Below are 19,930 nucleotides of genomic sequence, written 5' to 3'. Positions count from 1 at the left end.
TTCAGCAGGCCAGAAGAATGATTTACTTCTACTTCAGCAAGTATACACACAGTTCATTTTGAGAGGCAAGAGGATGTTTATGAGAAAAACTGACCAAATAATCTTAAGTTTTATTTAAATAACCTCCAGTGAGAACACATCAGACGAATCAACCATTTCCTCACCACCAATTCACCTTCCAGGGAGGTGTGCAAACTGCCTCTCAATGGAGGCGTCCTTGGCCTCGACCCCGGCCAGCCGGTGGGGGAGCATCCACAGTGGAGCGGGGGTTCTTGATAGTCTCATCCACGGATACAATCAGGCATGCAGCCTCAGAAGCTGCTGTCAGGGCGTTGATGCGCACCATGGCCGGCTCCCACACAAAGGCCTGGAAGTTGTCGGCGATGTCCTCATTGTTGACGTCTACCCCATACCACATGCCCCCCTGAAAGAGAGGGGAAGCACTTTGGAACTACTTTCACTTCTTCCTGCACACCTTCCAAAGGACTCAGCTGTCAGGAATTTTGAATTGATGGCACTTTCCCGAGGAAAATGACACCGTTTCCCACCTGCTTCCAACTCTGGGCATGCTGGCCACAAGTACCCAAGGCCTCCCAGGAAGCTGCACTGTGCCAGGAGGGAGCTGTCCACTGTACCTGGCAGTGATTGCAATCCCAGAGAGCACATATCTAAGAGGCTACCCTCAACCATCCAATCCCTGGACTCCAAAGAGAGCAGAGAATCAATCACCTGTGCATGCCGAGCCCGCAGCTTGTTAAGGATGTTCGTGGCATCAAAGCCAGCGTTGTCACATAGCTGTCGAGGAATAATTTCCAGGGCCTTGGCATATGCCCCAATCAACAGCTGCTGTTTCCCTGGAATGGTCCTTGAGTAATCCCGCAGATATTTGGAGAGCTCCATCTCGATGGCTCCACCACCAGCCACCACAGAGTCATTCTGCAGAAACCAAATAGCTTACAATGTAGTGGCCCAGCTCCAAGCTTCAAGTTGGGACACACAGCAAATCCTCCAGCCCAGGAAGTGGCCAAAAAATGGGCTTATATCCCCATTCCCAAACCCCAGGTGCCTAAACGCAGTCAGCATCCAGCACATCCCAGCTTCAACTTTAGGAATTGAAAGGTCACTGCCAAGGTCAACCATAGTTTGGGCATGGCAACTTCAAGAGGACAGCTGAATAGATCAGCCCCACTTAACTAAATCATGGCCGATGCTGATCAGTGGTGGCACATGCCTTAATTCCAACATTCAGGAGGCAGAGGTGGACGGGTCTCTGTGAGTTTGACGTCAACCTGGTCTATAGTGCAAGTTCCTGGACAGCCAGGACCACAAAGAATTCTGTCTTGAAAAACAAAAACCAAAACAACCCCTCCCCCACCAACACAAACAAAAATAACCAAAGCCAGCATGGCCTATATGTGAGGCTGAAGTTATTTCTCTATGATTCGTGGGACAAATGAGAACTTAGTCTCTCTTGTGGTTTGCAGGGGGAAATCAAAGCCCAACATGACACCTAAGGACAGGTTACATGAAACCCAAGATCTTATCAGCCCCAGAGTTACGGGCAAGAGGCGTCATCCAGTACCTTGATGGCCCTCCTCACGATCATGATAGCATCATGCAGGGACCGTTCTGTCTCTTCCATAAACTGCTCAGCGCCACCACGGAGGATGATGGTACATGTCTTGGCCTTAGGGCAGCCAGTGAAGAAATTATACCTATGTCCAGGATGCAATGGTGCACACATGAATTGCTGTCACCTTGCTATCTGATCTCCACGCCAAGTCCTTTCAGAAGAGAGCAGTTGACTCAGGCTGTCAATCCTAACTTTGAAGGTATTTTTTGAGGCAGGACTGGAGTAGAAGCACCAAAGCTTGTGGAATCAGATCTAGAATCTGACTATAACTACTTCCCTTCTCTAACGCTATACCTGAGTTCTTTACCCACCCCTCCACCCAACAGCACCTTGAAAAAGGAACAGTACAGGCCATACCCCACACCCAGAAAGAACTTGACAAAAAAAAAAAAAAGGGTTGGGCAGACCCAAGCAGTCCTTGGGAGCTGAGCCCATAGGCTCACCTCTCGCCTCCAATTTGGGTCTCTTCAAACACCTGGCAGTGGCCCAGCACATCTGGCACCAAAGCATTCACACTGGTCTGGATTGAGCCTCCACAGGCCTGAGGAGCAAGAAAAATCCATGAGGGTAATTGGCCTCCTATCACCATTCAACAAGTCTCTTCCCATGCTGAATCTGTTACAGAACCTTAGAGTCCACCACTGACTTCTAGATGATCCTTACTCCCTCTCAAATAGACGAAATCAAAACAGAGCCAGACACACAAAGGCAAAAGGGACTATCTAGTGCAAAGAGACAGAAACCCGATGTCTAGTACTCTGGGTTCAGCAACTCTACCCAGGAGCAGTTCTTTGGACGACAGCCTGCACCAAGAGGGAAAGTCCTGGCTGGAAGCAGTACCCACTGAGCCTGACCTGCTGAGCACAGTGCTACTGCTATGTGGCACCTACCTCCCAACTGTCTTGGTCAGTGAATTCAAAGCAGTTTCTATCACTGGGTATACAGACACTGGGATGGATCATTTCTTGACAGCTAACGCAGGGACAACCTGACAGTCTAGTACATCAGGGACAGCGGAAACAGCTCAGGGCCATGAAGGATAAGCAGTAGCCCATGAAGTTTTGCTTACCATCATTGTTCTCTTCAGATCCTCCTCAGGCACACGGCCAGCACAGAACATGTCCCTATCAGCAAAGTACTGGGTGGCCACATCCCCAATGGGGAGTTTGGACAAGATGACTTTAGCTCCAGACTGATGGATCTTCTCTAATTTGTCATAGAGAATGTTCCACTCAGCATCAACAATTGCCTGGTAATCCTAGAGACCACAAAAAAGATGAGGGTGTTTGGGGATGAAAGTGCACATGACAGTCTAAGGCTAACCTAACTCTCTCCCCCACAGAAAACATGCTGACCTGTCTGGGAATTAAGAGCGGACAACAGTTTAAACTGGTCCTACATTAGGACCATTAAAAGAACCAATTAACACTTTCAAACAGAAACATAGGAGGGGCTTTGCATAGGGATTTCCCAGTAAGACCTCTCCTACCAAAGAGGCTATTTTGTGCTGGAAAACACTGCTACCTAAAGTCAGCCTTGGGAACCACAAGTTATGAGACTCAGTCTATAAGGAAAGGAGACCTGTCTAATCAAGGAGAATCACAGGCAAGCTTGTCATCCCAGCTACTCAGGATTGAGGTAGGAAGATTACAAATTCAAGGCCAGCCTGAGAGACTTAACAAGACTTGTCCAAAAGTGGTATATACCTTTAATCCCAGTACTAGTGAGGGAGAGGCAGGCAGTTATTGTGAGGCCAGCCTAAGTTCACATAGTGAACTACAGAGTGAGACCCTGTCCTCTTCAAAAAAAGGGGGGTCTGGGGGTGGTGTCTACAAGACAGCCAGGGCCACACAGAGGAATGTTATCTTAGAAACAAAAGTTAAAGCCGGGCAGCAATAGTAGTGCAAGCTTTTAATCCCAGCACTCAGGGAGGCAGAGGCAGGCGGATCTCTGTGAGTTTGAGGCCAGCCTGGTCTACAAAGTGAGTTCCAGGACAGTCAAGGAAACACAGAAGAACCCTGCTTTGAAAAACCACCACCACCACCACAAAAAAAAAAAAAAAAAGCAAAGAAAAGAAACAAAACTGGGGATGAAGCTCAGCAGCAGTGCCCTACTTAGTGCATGTGAGCCTTACTCTGAAGAAGAGTATAAACCACAAAGTTTAGACAAGCTGGAGGGCCCATCTCTAAGAGGCAGAGCACAGCTGCTCAATAGGTTTTCAAATTATCTGAGGTGGAAGTCAAGGAAAACAAAGTGAGAAAATTAATGGCCCATGTATGCAGACATGGACACAGAGGGAAGATAAGTGCCCAAAGTCACCTGAGAAACAGAGCTGACCCTTACAACATAGAGAAAGGAAGCCCTCATCCAGAAAGTTGCTTGCCTCCTCACCCCTGCTGGGGAGCCTACCTCCACCGTGTGGACTCTGATTTCAGCATTATCTTTCTCTGCTTTCAACTCGAGCTCAACATTCAAGAGGGCAATCTTGGGGTTCTTATACTTTTTGGGCTGCATTTCAAACCCAGCATAAGAGAAAGTCTTCTTGAATGCAACACCAGCCACCAGCTGAGACTCCTGGTTAAAGACAGACAGTTCAATGGTTTCGTCAGTCAGAATTCCAATCAATCCATGAACCCAGAAGAGTAAACCCTACTTTCTACTGCTGGTCATCATCACAAAATTTGGGACAAACCCATCTTTCTTTAAGTGACACAACATATCTTAGTTGCCCCTTTAAGTGAGGTATCATACAATTGCTACAACAGTTCTAAATACAAAACCACACTACAGAACACCAGTATACATCAGAGGCAACTAATGGCATTAGTATAGTGTGCATGTACACACAGTGTGCATACAGAATTCTAGGTTACACTATGAGACTAACAACAGTGGCTGCATAAGGGGCAAAGGTGGTTATGGGGACAATTAATACAAGGGAAGTTTGACAGTACCCCCTTTGAAGAGTGGACTCATTGCATCATTTTTACTTCCTGTCTGGTTTTCCCGCCTATATTTCCTGCCTGGCCAATCAGCGTTTATTTATATCATAATTGACAGAATACAGACAATTCTCCCGCACCGCCGAATACCTCAGGATTTATCTTTGGAGAATTTACAAGTAATTTATCTGAACCAATCCTTCTATACACCTGAAACTAACAAAGAAACAGGATTCTGAATTGGCACAGGTCCGCTTTCCCATCCTGATGGCAAGTAAACAGATCCAAAGACCAGAGACAGCATGAGAGAGTGGTTATATCGGCGTTCCTGCCTTGTCTGCATTCTCTCTTCACCTATACTGTGAACTCTGCTCCCACATGAAGCTGTCTGCTATCTAGGGAGGCCACAACAGGCTTACCTCTAGGGCTCCACCCTGTACTTTCTTGATGCCAATCATTTTAAGCTGCAGCAACTCATCAAGCATCATCACAGCATCAACCACCATCTTGGCGAAGAAGTACTTCTGCTGAGCGATCAGCTTGGAGCTCAGGGCTGTCATTGCACACTTCTCCAGCATCTTCCTCTGCTCTCTGCAGCATAGGGCAGAATGGGCATTGAGCTTCTTACTGACCGACCACAGCGTGGGAATGGTACATTCCACATAACACTCTATACACATTAACCATCAGACAGCACAGCAGAAAACTCCTATTTGGCAAAAGCAGTATCAACCTATCACCCCATTACTTTCCCTATAACCCAAAATTCACCACCCACCCCCTCCACCTTTCACCTTCTCTATCATTAAGGGTGGATTATCAGCAAAAGACAGCAGATGCAATCACTCCCACCCCACCCACCCCAGTGTCAGCTCTTTCATGTTGCATGGCCAAGGGTCTGACAAGAACCAAACAGCCTGCCCAGAGACTGCAACATGCATACACATCCAGTTTGGTCACAAGACAGCAAAGCTCTGACAAAGCCCACCGGAAACTTACACTCTATCCTGCTTCTTCACAGTCACGGCAATCTCTTTGATTTTGTTAACAGCCTGCCAAAAACACAGGGTGAGTGAGTCTCATGCTAAACACAGAAAATGGTGAAGCGGATTCAACAGTGCCAAGATCTTAAGCACATCTCCTGTGCCTCTATCTGCCTAGGAAAATTTAAGGCTCTGCCATCTTGAAAACTCTTGATAGAAAGATAGGGCAGGTACAGTGTTGAAGATTCACCAGGCACCTCCAGGACTTGGCTCTGGGACTGCCAATTAACAACATGAGGACAACGCACCTGAAACAGCCTGCTAGGTTAGGCCAAACCTCTGGCTCACAAGTGGACAACTTCCAGCATAAAAGTCTTCTTATACATATATATGCAAGTCATAAATAATACATAAGCCAGTTTTTTAAACCAGTAAATCCCCCCCAAAGTATTCCTTACATATGACCTAATTTCAGGGTCAACACTGGCAACACAGCAAAGGAGAAAGTAAGAGCTACAGGCTTAAATTATATCATAAGTCACCTCAAGCTATCATGAGTTACTCATAAAAAACAAAATTGTACCTTGTTTCAAAAAACAACCAACAACAACAACAAAAAAAGCATGCATGAAAACTGTCATGAGCCAGGTGCAGTGGAAACGCTTACAATCTTTCATGCAGATAGGTGTATATGCACCCAACAGGTTATATTTAGGAACATATTAACACACACACACTCACATACATACATGCAATAACAAGAGGCCATGAATTTGAAGGAGAGTAGGAACTATATGAGAGGCTTGAAAGGGGAAATGGGAAGGGGAAAATGCTAAGTAAAATATCTCAAAATTTTGAAAAGAGTAAAAAAAAAAAGATTGTATTTAATAGACACATTAAGATGTCCCTATTTTGTGTACTCTGAATAATTAAAAAGAGTTCTCACTTATAAAGAGCCCATGCCTACAAAATAGTCTACCAGGCTGACATCAGTTACTGAAGGGTAGAACAGAGAAATGGCTGGAAATGCCCACGCAGGTCTACTCTGTGTCGTTCCTTCACACCTAGGAAAGGCACTGTCCTCACTGACATAAGTATGAACGTGCCCAGGTGATATAGCTCATACCAACTGGGTGGCCGTGCGGAAAGCTCGGATGATGATCTGCGGGTGTAAACCTTCCTCCACATAGGGCTTCACTTGCTTCAGGAACTCGGCCGCCAGCAGGGTCACTGAGGTGGTGCCATCACCAACCTAGAAGAGGATGGCAAGAATACATGTTTTCTGCTATTCAGGGAATGAAGCTCTGAAAATCATTTGTTTATGCAACCTACACTTTAAATGGTGTCAAACTTTTTCCAGAAACCCATATATTTTGCAACAAAAATAGAAAAGTAAAAGTGTCCGGGGAATCAGTCTTTCTCAGGTGGCTTTGAAATACCAAGTTAATTCTCCAGACAGCATCGCTCTCCAAAGGATCCGGACACTTCACTATCAGGATACAAACTCGAATACAACTCAGCAGATACTTCACTGTCTTAGAGCTGCCACTGCTGAGATGAAACACCATGACCAAAGAAACTTGAGGAGAAAAGAGTCTATTTGGCTTACGTTTATACTTGACAGTTGATCATCAAAGGAAGTTTGGATGGGAATGCAAGCAGGGCAGACCTGGAGGCAGGAGCTAAAGCAGAAGCCACAGAGTCCCGAAGGAGTGATAATGGTTTGTTTCTCGTGGCAAGCTCAGCCTACTTTCTTAGAGAACCCGGGACCACCTGCTCAAGGGAAGCATCACCCACGTAGGTTGGGCTCTCCCACACCAATCACTAATTAAGAAAGTGCCTTACAGGTCTGCTTACAGCCTGATCTTACTGAGGCCCCCCCTTCTCCAGTGACTCTAGCTTGTGTCAAGTGACATAAAACTAGCCAGTGCACTTTTTATTACGTACAAAGTTAGTAAGAGATGCAGTTTCACGCTCGTATGACAACCACAGTACCAAGGAGTGATAAGCATTCCTTAAAATTTTTTTAATTTTAAATAGCTGAGTGGAGAAAGCGCACACCTTTAATCCTAGCACCTGGGAGGCACAGGCAGGCAGATCTTTATAAGTTTGAGGCCAGGCTGGTCTACAGAGCTAGTTCTAGGACAGGAAGGGATACAGAGAAACTCTGTCTCAAAAAAATAAAATAATAAAAATTTTAATTATGTGTATGGGCATTTGAGCACTAGTACAGGTGCCCACAAAAACCAGATGTCATATTCTCTGGAGCTAGATCGGGTAGCTGTAAGGCAGAAGTAAACAAAAAACCAACTAGACTCCTAGAAGCAGTCAAGTTCAATACGCTTCAAACACTATTTGAAATAGTGGTTTCCTAGTCTGATAATCTTTCTCAGTGCTTATACACTGCTGTCTAATGTTTTTTTTAGTGTGTATGGGGTTTTGCCTGTAGCCTGTTTACCACCTGTGTCCTAGTGTCCACAGAGGCCAGAAGAGGGTGTGAAAACCTCTGGGACTGAGTTAGATGCAGTTGTTAATCCATGAGGGCTTGTAACTGAATCTGGGTTTTCTGAAAGAACAGATTCGAAATTCTATTTTTAATGAGAGAAAAAGTAAGATCATTTACAGAAACTGGATAGCTTCTGACTGGGGATGCACTCCTTTCTTACTCACCTATGTCCCCTATGTAAAACAAGGAATACTCAATAGGAAAGGAAACACCCTGGAGAAGGGATGAAGCTGCCAGACTTCTGACAGGAATGAGGCATTATTTCCATTTACTACCAGACTATTGCATCAAATTGATGCTCACAAAGACAGACTGGTGGCTGACAGTAACGTGGACACTTAAAACTGGTTGGAAAGATAAATTATGCGTACTTTTCACACACAGCAAGATGGAAACCTTAGTGTTCTAGTCTATTGTATAAACTGGTAAACAGTGATTTACAGGCCCAGTCTAAATTAGAGTGCTTAGACTCAATCTTCAAAACTTAGACCTGGAGACAGTTGCTATCCCCAATGGACATGCAGGATTATAGTTTTAAAGGTTATTAATCATAGATTCGGTATAGTGTCACATGCTAAATGGGAGGCAAAGGCAGGAGGATCTCTGTTCTGGTCTACATAGCCAGCTCTATGCTAGCCAAAATTACAAAGGTACCACTATCCTGTCTCAAAAAAACAAAATTAATAATTTTTTAAATTTTTTAAAAATTTTAACTATTTTTAAATATGAAGTACTTACACAATTACAATTTTAGACCTAAATAAAAAAAAATAAAATCGTCAGTGAAAAGAGCGAGGCACTGAAGGAGACATTATGTTCCAGCCTCCACTTAAGTTTCTATGACCGCTTCCTACCTCAGCATCTTGGGATTTGGCGATATCCACTAAGGTCTTTGCTGCAGGATGGACAACATCGAGGAGTTTCAGAATTGTGGCCCCATCGTTTGAAATTGTTGCTTTACCTTAAGAGAGAAAACAGTTAACACTTTTTCTTGGGATTGGGTCACAAGCTTTTATATATTATTGGCTCTTAATTTTCTTTTGAGTCCAGGATAACTGAACAGTCATGTTTTAAATAGCCAAGCACAATGGTGTACAAGCCATCCTAGGAGGATAAAGCAGAACATCCAGTTTGAGGCTAGCCTGGGCTACACTGCTCAAAAGAAGAGTAATCACTTAAGATATTTTGAACACAACTGACATTCTAGTATCTCACAATACAATACAACTTTTTTCCTTCTAAGTTAGCAACATGTTATAATGTGAGGGACCCTAGAGAACACCATTTTCTTTTCTTTTTAAAGAAAAGATCTCCAGTTTTAATTATGTATATACATGTGTATATGTATGTGTGTGTGCATGCAGGTGCCCTCAGAAGCCAGAGATGGCATCAGAACTCCAAAGATTGGGATTCCAGAGGCAGACATAGGTGCTAGGAGCTGGTCACCTGAAAATACAGCAAGCTCTCCTAACAACTGAGGCATCTTTCTCTCTGGCCCCCAGTTTGTTCTTTTTATGGCTCTGAGCCCTACTTTCCGAAGGCAATAGACTCCTGAGCCCAGGTTCTCCCACAGATCCCCACAGGGTTCTTCATTCAAGGTCGTGCACACAGATTCAGAAAGATTAATCCCTTAGAAGATCTTACAAGCAATGGATTTCTGATGGCAACCGTAAGTCCCAAATACCCCTAGGCACCTCTTTTCCTACATGAAGCCCCAGGGAATCATGAAGACTTACCTCGACCATCCACAATAAGCTTGTCCATGCCACGGGGACCCAGTGTGGTTCTTACAGCCTCAGCAATCACCTGGCAGGCACTGATGTTACTCACAAGCTGAGGGATGCCTTGGGAGCTATCAGTCCCCTCTTTCAATAGGATAACTGGTGTGGGCTGGAGAAGAGAGTGCAAATGACTGCTTTTAATCATCATCTGCTACTTGGGCAGAGAAAGGTGCCCCCAATTCTACCATGGCGCACAGTAATCTGCACCCTTTTAAAGCACATTCCCCTGTTACCCAGCCCAACTCCCCCAACCACATCTACCTCTAGAACCCCTGTTGATACTGAAGTCTAAATAAATTATGCTTTCTGATGCCGACATGATCCAATATGGCCCTTTCAACTTTGACACTTTGCCCTGTGCTTCACAACTGGGTCACAGCACACAGCACAAAAAGAGCAAGCCCTGCTTTGCACCCCTCCTCCCCCATAAAATACTCAACGGTTTTTGTTAAAGAAGCAGAGGGTAAGTGGTATGGAAACTGAGACACTGTCCTGGAGATGCCTCCAGAAAGGCAGCTTTACCAGAGACCTCAGCTGAAGTGCAGCAAGACAAAATGCATGTTATCTTACCTTACAAAGTAACACACTGACTTCACCTCTCATACCCACTCTAAAATGTTCTCATGTGACTCAGTGATTTTTGCCTTTCTCTTTAGTATTGGCCCAGAAGGGTCACTATTCCTGCATGGGCTTTCTTTGCACCACTCTAGAAACTATGAGAAGGTAAGAATGCAGGTAAAGCCTGGTTGGCTGTTGCATTAGTTAGTTCTTTGTTAACTAACATAAGCCAGGATCATCTGGGAAGAGAAATAGCAACTGAGAAAATGCCACCATCAGACTGGCCTCTAAATGTCTATGGGGCATTTTCTTAATTACAATTGATATAGGAGGGTCTAGGCCACTGGAAGTGGTGCTTAAGGAAGCAGGCTGAACAAGTCACAAGGAACAAGAGAGTCTGCAAAGTTCCTCCACATCCTCTGCTTCAGTGCCTTCCCTTTATGGTGGACTATAAGTTGGAAGATGAAATAAACCCTGTCCTCCCCAACGTGCTTCCATCATTGTGGTGGACTGAATGAGACGACCCATGGGCTCATGTTTGAATGCTTTGTCTCAGTTAGTGGAACTCTGGGGAAGGACTAGGAGATGTGTCACTGGCTTTGAGGTTTCAAAAGTTCACACCAAGCCCAGTGTCTCTCTCCCTACCTGCTGCCCGTACATCAGGATGTAGTTTTCAGCTACTTCTCCAATGCTTGCCTGCCTGCCACCATACTCCTCACCATAACGGACTAACCCTCTGAAACTGTAAGTAAGCCCCCAATTAAATGCTTTCTTGTACAAGTTGCCTTGGCCATGGTGTCTTTTCACAGCACTGACACAGTGACTAAGATAGTTATGGTGTTTAATCACAGCAACAGAAGCCTAACCAGTAGTATCTTTCCTCCCGTGTCTAGGAAGTAGCACAGACACTGGAGTACCTGGCAAAACAGAGTTCCCTATAGCTAAACCTGAGTCTTCAGGGATAAGCGGTGAGCCAGGTCATCCTCCCAGTACTGGAAACCTCATTCTATGCAGACACTGTAGTGGGGGCTGTACTGTCGTCTCTGTCTTTCAACTCCAGTGGGTATTAGATCTGGAAATGACCTTGGTGAAAGTCTCTTCTCCCAGTTTTCTTTTTTCTTTCTTAAAGGCTAGGCTTACAGAACTAGACCATATTTTTAAATGATTAATTTAATTTGAAGAAACACAGACTACTATTAAATTTCTTGTTAGGTTTTTTTCATAACATTTTTTGAAGCACACTGCTTATTTGTCAAAATCCTCTGCGGTGAGCAGAGGGCAGTTACTGGTGGCAACACAGATACATATGCTACAGGGCAATGGCAAGCATAAACGCCACCTACATCCAAGACCCACTGAAACAGGATCTGACCTTCAGAAAGGGCCCAAGTGGATTTACATGAACACTAAAGCTTGAAAACACTATAGTGCACATGTACAAAACCAAAAAGCCTGCAAATGAGTAGGCTGGTAAATGCTGTACATTTATCAGATCTCAGACAAGTTTAAATAAAGTATGGTTTCAGCCCGATATGACTGACAGGAACATGGAATCCATCAAGCATAGCTGTCAGCAAAAAGAAACTGCTTGGAGCTGGGGAGATGGCTCAGCAATTAAAAGCACTGGGTGTTCTACTAGAAGACTGGTTTGATTTCCAGCACCCACATTACATGTGGTAATGACTCACAACTACCTGCAACCCCTCTAGACTTCACAGGCACCAGGCACACAAGGAATACACACACTTGCATGTAGGCAAAACTTCTAGACAATTGAAATAAATTTAAAAAGAAAATTGTTCAAGCAAGACATTAGCAGTCCAATGAGACAGAGATGGAGATGCATGCACTAAGTATCACATACTATATCCTAATTGGTTAGAGTCGCTGTCTTTAGCGAATGAAGACTGGTATCAGGGTGCTGGTCTCAAAACTGTATTCACCAGTCACAGAAGCTACAAGACAGCCAATGAAGACCAATTTTTTTCTTCTCCCCACCTCACCCCCAAGTCACCGTGTAGCCCTGACTGTCCTGGATTTCACTCTGTAGACCAGACTGGCCTCAAACTCAGAGGTCCGCCTACCTCTGCCTCCTGAGTACTGAAATTAAAGTGCCTGGTTCAAAGTAAAGCAACCAGTTGTAGGCAAATACTTTCAAATGGAAGAAATAGTAAATGAAGTTGTATTGGTCTAAGAAAAGATATCAAGAGTGAAATATAGCCAGGCCATGGTGGCACATGCCTTTAATTCCAGCACTCAGGAGACTGCAGCAGGAGTATCTCTGTGAATCTGAAGCCAGCCTGGGTCTACAGAATGAGTCCCAAGATAGGTTCCAAAGTTACAAGAAACCCTGTCTCGAAAAACCAAAACCAAAACAAACAAACAAAAAAAGAGTGGAACGTAAAAATAGATTTGAGACTGGAGAGATGGCTCCGCAGTTAAGAAGCCTCTCTATTCTCCTTGAAGACAAGAGTTTGATTACCAATACCACAACCATCTCTAACTCCAGCTCCAAGAACAAATCCAATGCCCTTTTCTGGCCTCTAGAGGTACCTTCAAGGATGTATACACATGTCCAAATGAATGGAAACCCCCCCCCACACACACAAATCTAAAAATCAAACACAATCCACCAAAAGATCTGAAATACTTTAAAGAATATGCATCAGCTGGGCGATGCACACTTTTAATCCCAGCACTCAGGAGGCCGAGGCAGATGGATTTCTGTGAGTTTGAGGCCAGCCTGGTAAACAGAGTAAGTTCCAGGATAGGCTCCAAAGCTACATAGAAAAACCCTGTCTTGAACACACACAGAAACCAATACGCAGCAATCCATTAAGACTAGGTATATAAGAGGAAGAGCTGAAGGACAGTTAGGGATACACCCCAAAAAAATGCTTCCAAAAAAAAGGGGGAGTGGGATTATTTTAGCTTGCAAATCCAGGTTATAATCTGCTACTTGATGGGGGGTGAGAGCATGGTGTTGTGGAACCTGAAGCAGCTGGTCAAGAACAGAGAAAACTGAATGTATAGCATGCTGCTCAATTGCTGGTGCTCAACTAGCTGTCTTCTTTTATAGAGTCCAGGACCCAAGCTCAGGGAATGGCGCCACTCATAGTGGGCTGGGTGTTTCCCTATCAATGAAAGCAACCCAGACAATTAATTCCCCAGACCAACCTCGTCTAGACAATCCCTCAGAGACTTTCTTCCCAGGTGTTTCTAGGTTGTGTCAAGCTGACAAAACTAATCACCACAGTGGGCTACACAGTGACTTCCAGACCAGCCTTGAGCTACAAAAGAGCCTGCTGTTAAAAACAAGTTTAAATAAGTCTTGAGGGCTTAAGAAATGGCTCAGTGGTTAAGAGCACTGGCTATTCTTCCAGAGGTCCTGAGTTCAATTCCCAACAACCACGTGGTGGCTCACAACCATCTACAATGGGATTTAATGCCCTCTTCTGACTTGCAGGTATACGTGGACAGAGCACTCATACCTAAAAAAATACATAAATATGTAAAATTTGGGGGGAAAAGCCTTGGGCTATAGCTAAGTGGAAGAACAATCAAATGAGGCCTTGGGTTCAATTCCCAGTGCCCGAAAAAATAAAAACAAAGCCATTACCATTAGACTTGATGCTCTGTAAAACAAGACCAGTGCTATATGAAAACGTACAATTTAATGCCAAAAAGACAATAGATGTATCAAAGATCAGGACGTCAGGGGACCCTTTTAACTCTCCTTTGAACAGAAGTCTTCTAGACTACTTGAGCTCAGTCGGTTGACAGCATGGTGAACTCTCATTTTAAGGGAGATACCCAGCTGGCAAACAAATCTATTGGATAGGGCAAAAATAATCAATTCAGGTAAAACCCAAAAGTAGTAGTCTGAGGCCTTTAGACAAAAGGTTTATTTCTCTGGGGACTGGGTGAGCATGGATCTCAGGGCCCTGGATGCACTACGCAAATGATGTACGTGAGGTCACATTTGCAGCCCTGACATGTGCTTTACTGAGGAACATTAAGAGTTTTACTCCTCAGCTCTGGTCCTTGCCAACCAAATCAAGTTCAAGAAACAGTAATGCTGAAAAAACTCTGAAAAGGACAGCGCTGGGGGCGGGGGGAGGTCAGAGAACATGGGGTCCTTCTACTGAGTAGGAGCTGCAACCAAAAAGCATTTGGTAGCAGGGAGAAGGACTATCTAGGTTATCAGACTCTGGGGACTGACTGGGAGAAGCTGCAAAAGGCAGGAGGATTGACACTGAAACTGATGCCAAGTACACAGGATTCTGAAATTGACGTTGTTCATCAACAATTAGGTGTCTCACACACAAGGAAGTTATCTGCAGCTCTGTAAGAGAACAGACCGTGATGAAGGACAGCTACAGACAGACCTTTAAGAGACTCTCCTGCCTAAGGCACTCACGTCTTTCCATCTCTGATGCTGTGCACCTCAACTGCTGCCCCTTCCCAGCACGAAGCTGGGCCTGTACATTCAGGAGACATTAAGAGTGCACCTGCTGAAGGACTGCGCGAACGAACGGGTTCCAGCAGGAAGGAAGGATTCTGTTTTCCCGCATGCGGGAAAGCAAGTGACCACAGTGCCATGCTGGGCATCACTCGGCCCAACCCAGAGATCCTCACGCCGCCTCTGGGCGCTCTAGCTCACGCCTTTATGTCAGCAACTCCCAGGGCGGCGAAGCAGTCTGAACCCGCACTCGGTTCCGAAAACCCAAGTTTTCAGGGGCTCACGACCCTGAATCACCGTGGGACCCGTAGACCCCCGGGCCCAGTAGAGTCGCGAGCCCCATTGGCTCCCGCCAACCGCTCCAGCTCCGGGCCGCGGCGATCCACGGACAGGGGGGCCGGAACGGGCGCTGCCGACTCCCCGGAGGGCGGGCCTGGGCCCCACGGCCGCGGATGGCAGCGGATGAGCGGGGAGCCACTCACCATCATCTTGGAAGCGCTTCAGGGGCCCGCAACTCGCCTCTTCTCGGTCTCGGAACCGCCCGCCCAAGCCCACAATGCTCCGCGCCGACGTCCCCAGAAGCTTCTAGCTAGACGTAGGCCCGGGAGAGGAAGGGGACGGACCACTTCCGCCACTCTATGGTTGGCGACAGCAGAGGTGGCTGGCTAGAGGAGTCGGAGGCGCCCGCGGCCGCTCTAGGAACTGGCATTGGCTATGGGGGGGTCACCGAGTTTCGATGTGCTTTGGCTCTGAGAGGACGCAGCCGGGTCCCGCTTCGGCCCGCGTCCCCGGATACCATGGAAGACAGGCGGTGAGACTGAACGGCGGTTGGGGGAAGCACCTTAGGTGAGTGTTCTCACTGCACCCACTGCACCCCCAGAGCTCTGTGGCGTCGGAGCTCTGTGCTTTTCACGGGGAGCCGGGGAAGTTGAGGCGCCCTGGGTCACCGGTGCGCAGCCTGCGAGCGCGGGAAACTCGCCAGAACTACTTCTGGCTCTGCAGCGCCTCCCGCCGGCCGAGGCACCGCCCCGCGGCACCGGCGCGCAGCCAGCCTCCAGCAGGGAGGGCAGCCGGGACCCCGCACCTTTCCGCGAGCCGCCCACCCTCGGCTCGGGAGTCGCGTCTATACTGAGGAGCGGGGGCGGGGCTGCGAACTGCAGTTGCTATTAAGAGTTTTGGCCAATCCGCTGCCGGCTCCACTTCTCCTGGCCAATAGGAAGTAGCCTAGGGCGCAGAGGCGGAAAGTGCGGCCACACGAACAGGCTTGGCAGCCAATCGGCCGCCGGCCTCGGTTCGGTGCTCCAACCCGCGCGGAGAGCGGGCCTGGGGAAGGCCGGGGCGGCTGTCAGGCTAAAGTCCGGCTGGCGGGCGCAGCGGGACGGCGGCGGCGGCGGGACGGGCCCTGGAGATGAGCCGTGGTGCCGCGGGCTGGTGCTGTCTCGTGCTCTGGCTGCCCGCGTGCGTCGCGGCCCACGGTGAGCGGCGGCAGCGGAGGGCGGGCCGGGCGGGGATCCAGCTTGTGCGCTGCTCGGGCCGGGGGCCACGGGTCACCTTGGGGACCCCGGGAGTTTGGGCTGGTTAGGTTTTGGGGCCAGACGACTACAGCGGGTGGGTGCTGGTCCCTGGAGTCCGGAGTAGGCGCGGCCCGAGGCTCCCCACGTCGAAGCAAGATCCTCCAGCCCTCCTCCTCCCGCGGGCGACCCGGGTGACAGCTAGAGATCAAGAATGGAGCAGCATGAGCGTTCATACAGGCAGGAACATGCACGTGGGCTCACACGCACAGGCACCCACTTACACAACTCGCACATAAATGTACACACCTACGCGCTAAGTGAACACATGCATATACCCGAAGAGATAAGCACATCAAACGCCAGACAGGAGTATGCTTGGGAAAAGGGTGCCGCGTGTCAATCCAGAAGGCTTCCCTAGGGGTGTATCCATCTGATGGAGTGTACCTACACTCAGGACAACAAGCTGCAAGCCCCCTGAGCTCTGCCTGGGTGGTTGTGATCTGGGCTGTAGACAGGAACAGCTATAACCACAGCCTACACAGTGATAGCTTGGTTGTTGAATTGAATAACAGACCTGAGGCAAAAGCTTCCATCCATCAACATTCCCTCATCTCTCTGGGCTTAAGGAATCCAGGGACTCAAATCCCAGGAAAATATTAAACTTCGATGCTGAGAAAAGTTTCTATATCCTAGCAAAACCCTGGTTGTTCTGGCAGCTCTCCTTTTCAGGACAGCATACCTGAGCAGCTGTCCATTCAGTAACCTTTGCTGAGCAGCCACTGGGTCCTAGGCACTAGGAATTCATCACTGAGTAAAGCCACAAACTCAGAATCATTCCTTTAAGAAACAGACATAGACTATTATAAATACACCGTAATTACTGAGGAAGTACTAGCTGGAAGAAAGTATGTTTTGAATGACTATAGGAAGGAACAGGGTACCATCTTTCTGAGAGATGACAGGGGAACTTTTAGGAAGACAAAAGAAGATGAAAACACAGAGAAGCCAGTGCAGCTTGAACTTGGGAAAATGGCAGATCTGGAGCAGGGGTCGATCAAGCAGTGCCTGCTACACCACCTTGAGCAGCGGCACACATTTTAGTCAGTGAAGGGGACACTGAGGCTCTGGCAGTGAGTGGGTGGCAGGAGGACCTTAAAGAGGACAATGGAGAGAGGTGACCGAGAGATGGCTCAGTATTTGGAGTACTAGTTCTTCCAGAGGGCCCACTCACAGCTGCTTGTCCTTCCAGTTCTGGGGAGCTGATACCCTCTTCCTGGATTCCGCAGGCACCAGGCACACAGATGGCACATGGACACACATGCAGCCAAAGCACACACATATACATAAAATAAAATGTAAATTACAGAATGAAGGCAGATGGGAACCTGAGTCAGGATTGCTTGAGCCCAGATGTTGAAAACCAATCTGGGCAACATAGCAAGACCCCTTATGAAAAAAGAGACAGGGGAGCAAGACCAGTTAAGCTCGAACAGTCAGAAGAGATGACAGCGACTGGGCTAGGAGATGCCAATGAGACCAGAGCTAACTTAAAGATCTGGTTAGAAACCGGGGGCTTCTCTATCCACTCAGAAACTCTTAGATCTTCAGAGCAGGGACGGCTGTTAACCCTAGAGCTCTGGGTCTTTGTGGCTCACCTGCTGTGTTAGGAGCAGCAGCAGATAAAAATCTCTTATATCCAGTCTGTCTGTCCAGTGTAGAAATCAGTTCTCAAGCTGGGCGTGGCAGTGCATGCCTGTAGTCCTGTTTGGGAGGCAATCAGGAGGAAGGATTCAAGGCCCACCAAGGAAACAACTAATTCAAAGGCAGCCTGGGCTGTGTGCGGCCATTTTTTAAGATTTCCAGGTGGTAGTACATACCTTTAATTCAGCACTAGTAGGGGTGGGAAGCAGAAGTGATCTCTGAGTTTGAGCGAGACAGGGCTACATAGTGAGACCCTGCTTAATAAGATCTCATGCTCCCGGAGGATCCAGTTAGTTGACGCCAGGGTCTCTGGATGCAGGCCACAGTCCACCCAGTGGAAGACATAGGAAACCCAACCAGCTTGTTCCTAAAAGGCTTTGCATTTGCACTTTTCCCTTTAGGCTTACGCATCCATGACTACTTATATTTCCAAGTGCTGAGTCCTGGGGACATTCGCTATATCTTCACAGCCACGCCTGCCAAGGACTTTGGTGGTATATTTGTAAGTTGAAAGCTCAGGTTTCTGACCCTCAGCAGCCTTGCTGCCATCAGTGAGCCATGGTGACCCTCATCCCACCTTTATGCTGGGACAGAGCAGGAAGCATAATCCAGCCATGCCCTCCAGGAGCTGCTGCACACTAAACCAAGGAGAGACTCCCTTCATTGGTGGAAACTACCCAAGAAACCAAGGGCACCGGCTTTCTCTGTCAATTCCACCTGCTTCCCCCACCCCGGGTTATAACCAGCGCCCTCTCACAGAAAGGGGGAGGGGGTGCCTAGTCAGATGGATCTTGGTGAGAATGAAAGTGCTCAGTGCCCAGCCACAGGGAGAGCACTCCACTTCCTTCCTCCACATGGTGCGAGGCGCCAGGGCCATGGATTGTTAGCTCATTCCAAAGCCATGTTTTCTCACTCTTCCCTGTCCTGATGTCTGAACATTTTTCAGCACACACGGTATGAGCAGATTCACCTTGTCCCTGCCGAACCTCCAGAGGCCTGTGGGGAACTCAGTAACGGCTTCTTCATCCAGGACCAGATTGCTCTGGTGGAAAGGGGGTAAGGAGTGGGCAGGTATGACACACAGGGAGGGCAGATTCTGATCACAGCTATTGGTACTTTGAAATGTCGATTTTTAAATAATTCATCCTTTACAGGTCTTTAAGAAATGTCTTGTCTACTTTCTGCTGTGTACTGATGACCCTCAATACAAGTTCTCTGTGGTCCTTCATCCTCCCAAAGAGAGGATGTAAGGGAGGGGCAGCTAGTCTTTCCTTTGGTCTCATCACCAACCTCTTCCAGGGGCTGCTCCTTCCTCTCCAAGACCAGGGTGGTTCAGGAGCATGGTGGGCGGGCTGTGATCATCTCGGACAATGCAGTTGACAATGACAGTTTCTACGTGGAGATGATCCAGGATAGTACTCAACGCACAGCTGACATTCCTGCCCTCTTCCTGCTCGGCCGAGATGGGTGAGGGCTCTTTGCTTTGGACTGTCCACACTAAATTGGGTGGTGTGATTTGGTGGGGTCAAAGGCAATCACCAATCCCCTTTCACAGGCCCTGTCTTGAATATCCCAGTCAAAGGGCAAAAAAGTTCTCAGGTTCTGGAAACTCCCAGAGTAACAGGCAGAGGGCAGTGTTGGGGTGCTGAGAAAGTGACTGCTCTTCATGCCCTCCCAGCTACATGATCCGCCGCTCTCTGGAACAGCATGGGCTGCCATGGGCCATCATCTCTATCCCAGTCAATGTCACGAGTATCCCCACTTTTGAGCTGCTGCAACCTCCCTGGACTTTCTGGTAGAAAAGCTTACCCCAGGTACCAGCCACAGGTGACTCACTGGGAAGAAAAAAA

The 19,930-nt window shown here is 47.5% G+C and overlaps 2 protein-coding genes across 3 annotated transcripts; one reads left to right on the top strand and one right to left on the bottom strand.

Annotated features, from left to right (window-relative positions):
- Cct7 (chaperonin containing TCP1 subunit 7) lies at positions 1–15,942 on the bottom strand. The gene is made up of 12 exons (XM_075983680.1): positions 15,348–15,942; positions 9,801–9,954; positions 8,919–9,025; positions 6,685–6,810; positions 5,575–5,627; positions 4,995–5,166; positions 4,043–4,207; positions 2,703–2,891; positions 2,077–2,174; positions 1,583–1,715; positions 730–936; positions 1–424 (listed from the first exon to the last, which is right to left on the bottom strand). Exons 1-12 carry the CDS (start codon positions 15,351–15,353, stop codon positions 203–205), a joined length of 1,632 nt encoding a protein of 543 aa, XP_075839795.1. The 5' UTR covers positions 15,354–15,942; the 3' UTR covers positions 1–202.
- A 187-nt stretch (positions 15,943–16,129) lies between these two features.
- On the top strand, positions 16,130–19,898 carry Pradc1 (protease associated domain containing 1). Of its 2 annotated transcripts, none has more exons than XM_075983684.1 (5): positions 16,130–16,340; positions 18,482–18,582; positions 19,027–19,136; positions 19,380–19,547; positions 19,636–19,775. In XM_075983684.1, the coding sequence occupies exons 1-5, from the start codon at positions 16,274–16,276 to the stop codon at positions 19,727–19,729; spliced, it is 540 nt and encodes a 179-aa protein (XP_075839799.1). In that variant the 5' UTR covers positions 16,130–16,273; the 3' UTR covers positions 19,730–19,775. The 2 variants fall into 2 exon arrangements, with proteins under 2 accessions (XP_075839799.1, XP_075839797.1); XM_075983682.1 differs by having other exon boundaries at positions 16,135–16,340; positions 19,759–19,898.
- Positions 19,899–19,930: the final 32 nt, after the last annotated feature.

Source organism: Microtus pennsylvanicus, chromosome 8, assembly GCF_037038515.1.
Source record: "Microtus pennsylvanicus isolate mMicPen1 chromosome 8, mMicPen1.hap1, whole genome shotgun sequence".
Taxonomy (NCBI): domain Eukaryota; kingdom Metazoa; phylum Chordata; class Mammalia; order Rodentia; family Cricetidae; genus Microtus; species Microtus pennsylvanicus.
Note: the sequence above shows the minus strand (reverse complement) of the source record. Positions and strands in the feature narration are given on the sequence as shown.

Coding starts and splice junctions, on each gene's coding strand:
- Cct7 (XM_075983680.1), bottom strand. Junction 4,208..4,994: donor TACAGGGTGGAGCCCTAGAG/GTAAGCCTGTTG, acceptor GTCTTTAACCAG/GAGTCTCAGCTGGTGGCTGG. Junction 937..1,582: donor TCGTGAGGAGGGCCATCAAG/GTACTGGATGAC, acceptor TGGTTTCTGCAG/AATGACTCTGTGGTGGCTGG.
- Pradc1 (XM_075983682.1), top strand. CDS start 16,274: ATGAGCCGTGGTGCCGCGGGCTGGTGCTGTCTCGTGCTCTGGCTGCCC. Junction 16,341..18,481: donor CGCGTGCGTCGCGGCCCACG/GTGAGCGGCGGC, acceptor TTTTCCCTTTAG/GCTTACGCATCCATGACTAC. Junction 19,548..19,758: donor TTCCTGCTCGGCCGAGATGG/GTGAGGGCTCTT, acceptor ATGCCCTCCCAG/CTACATGATCCGCCGCTCTC.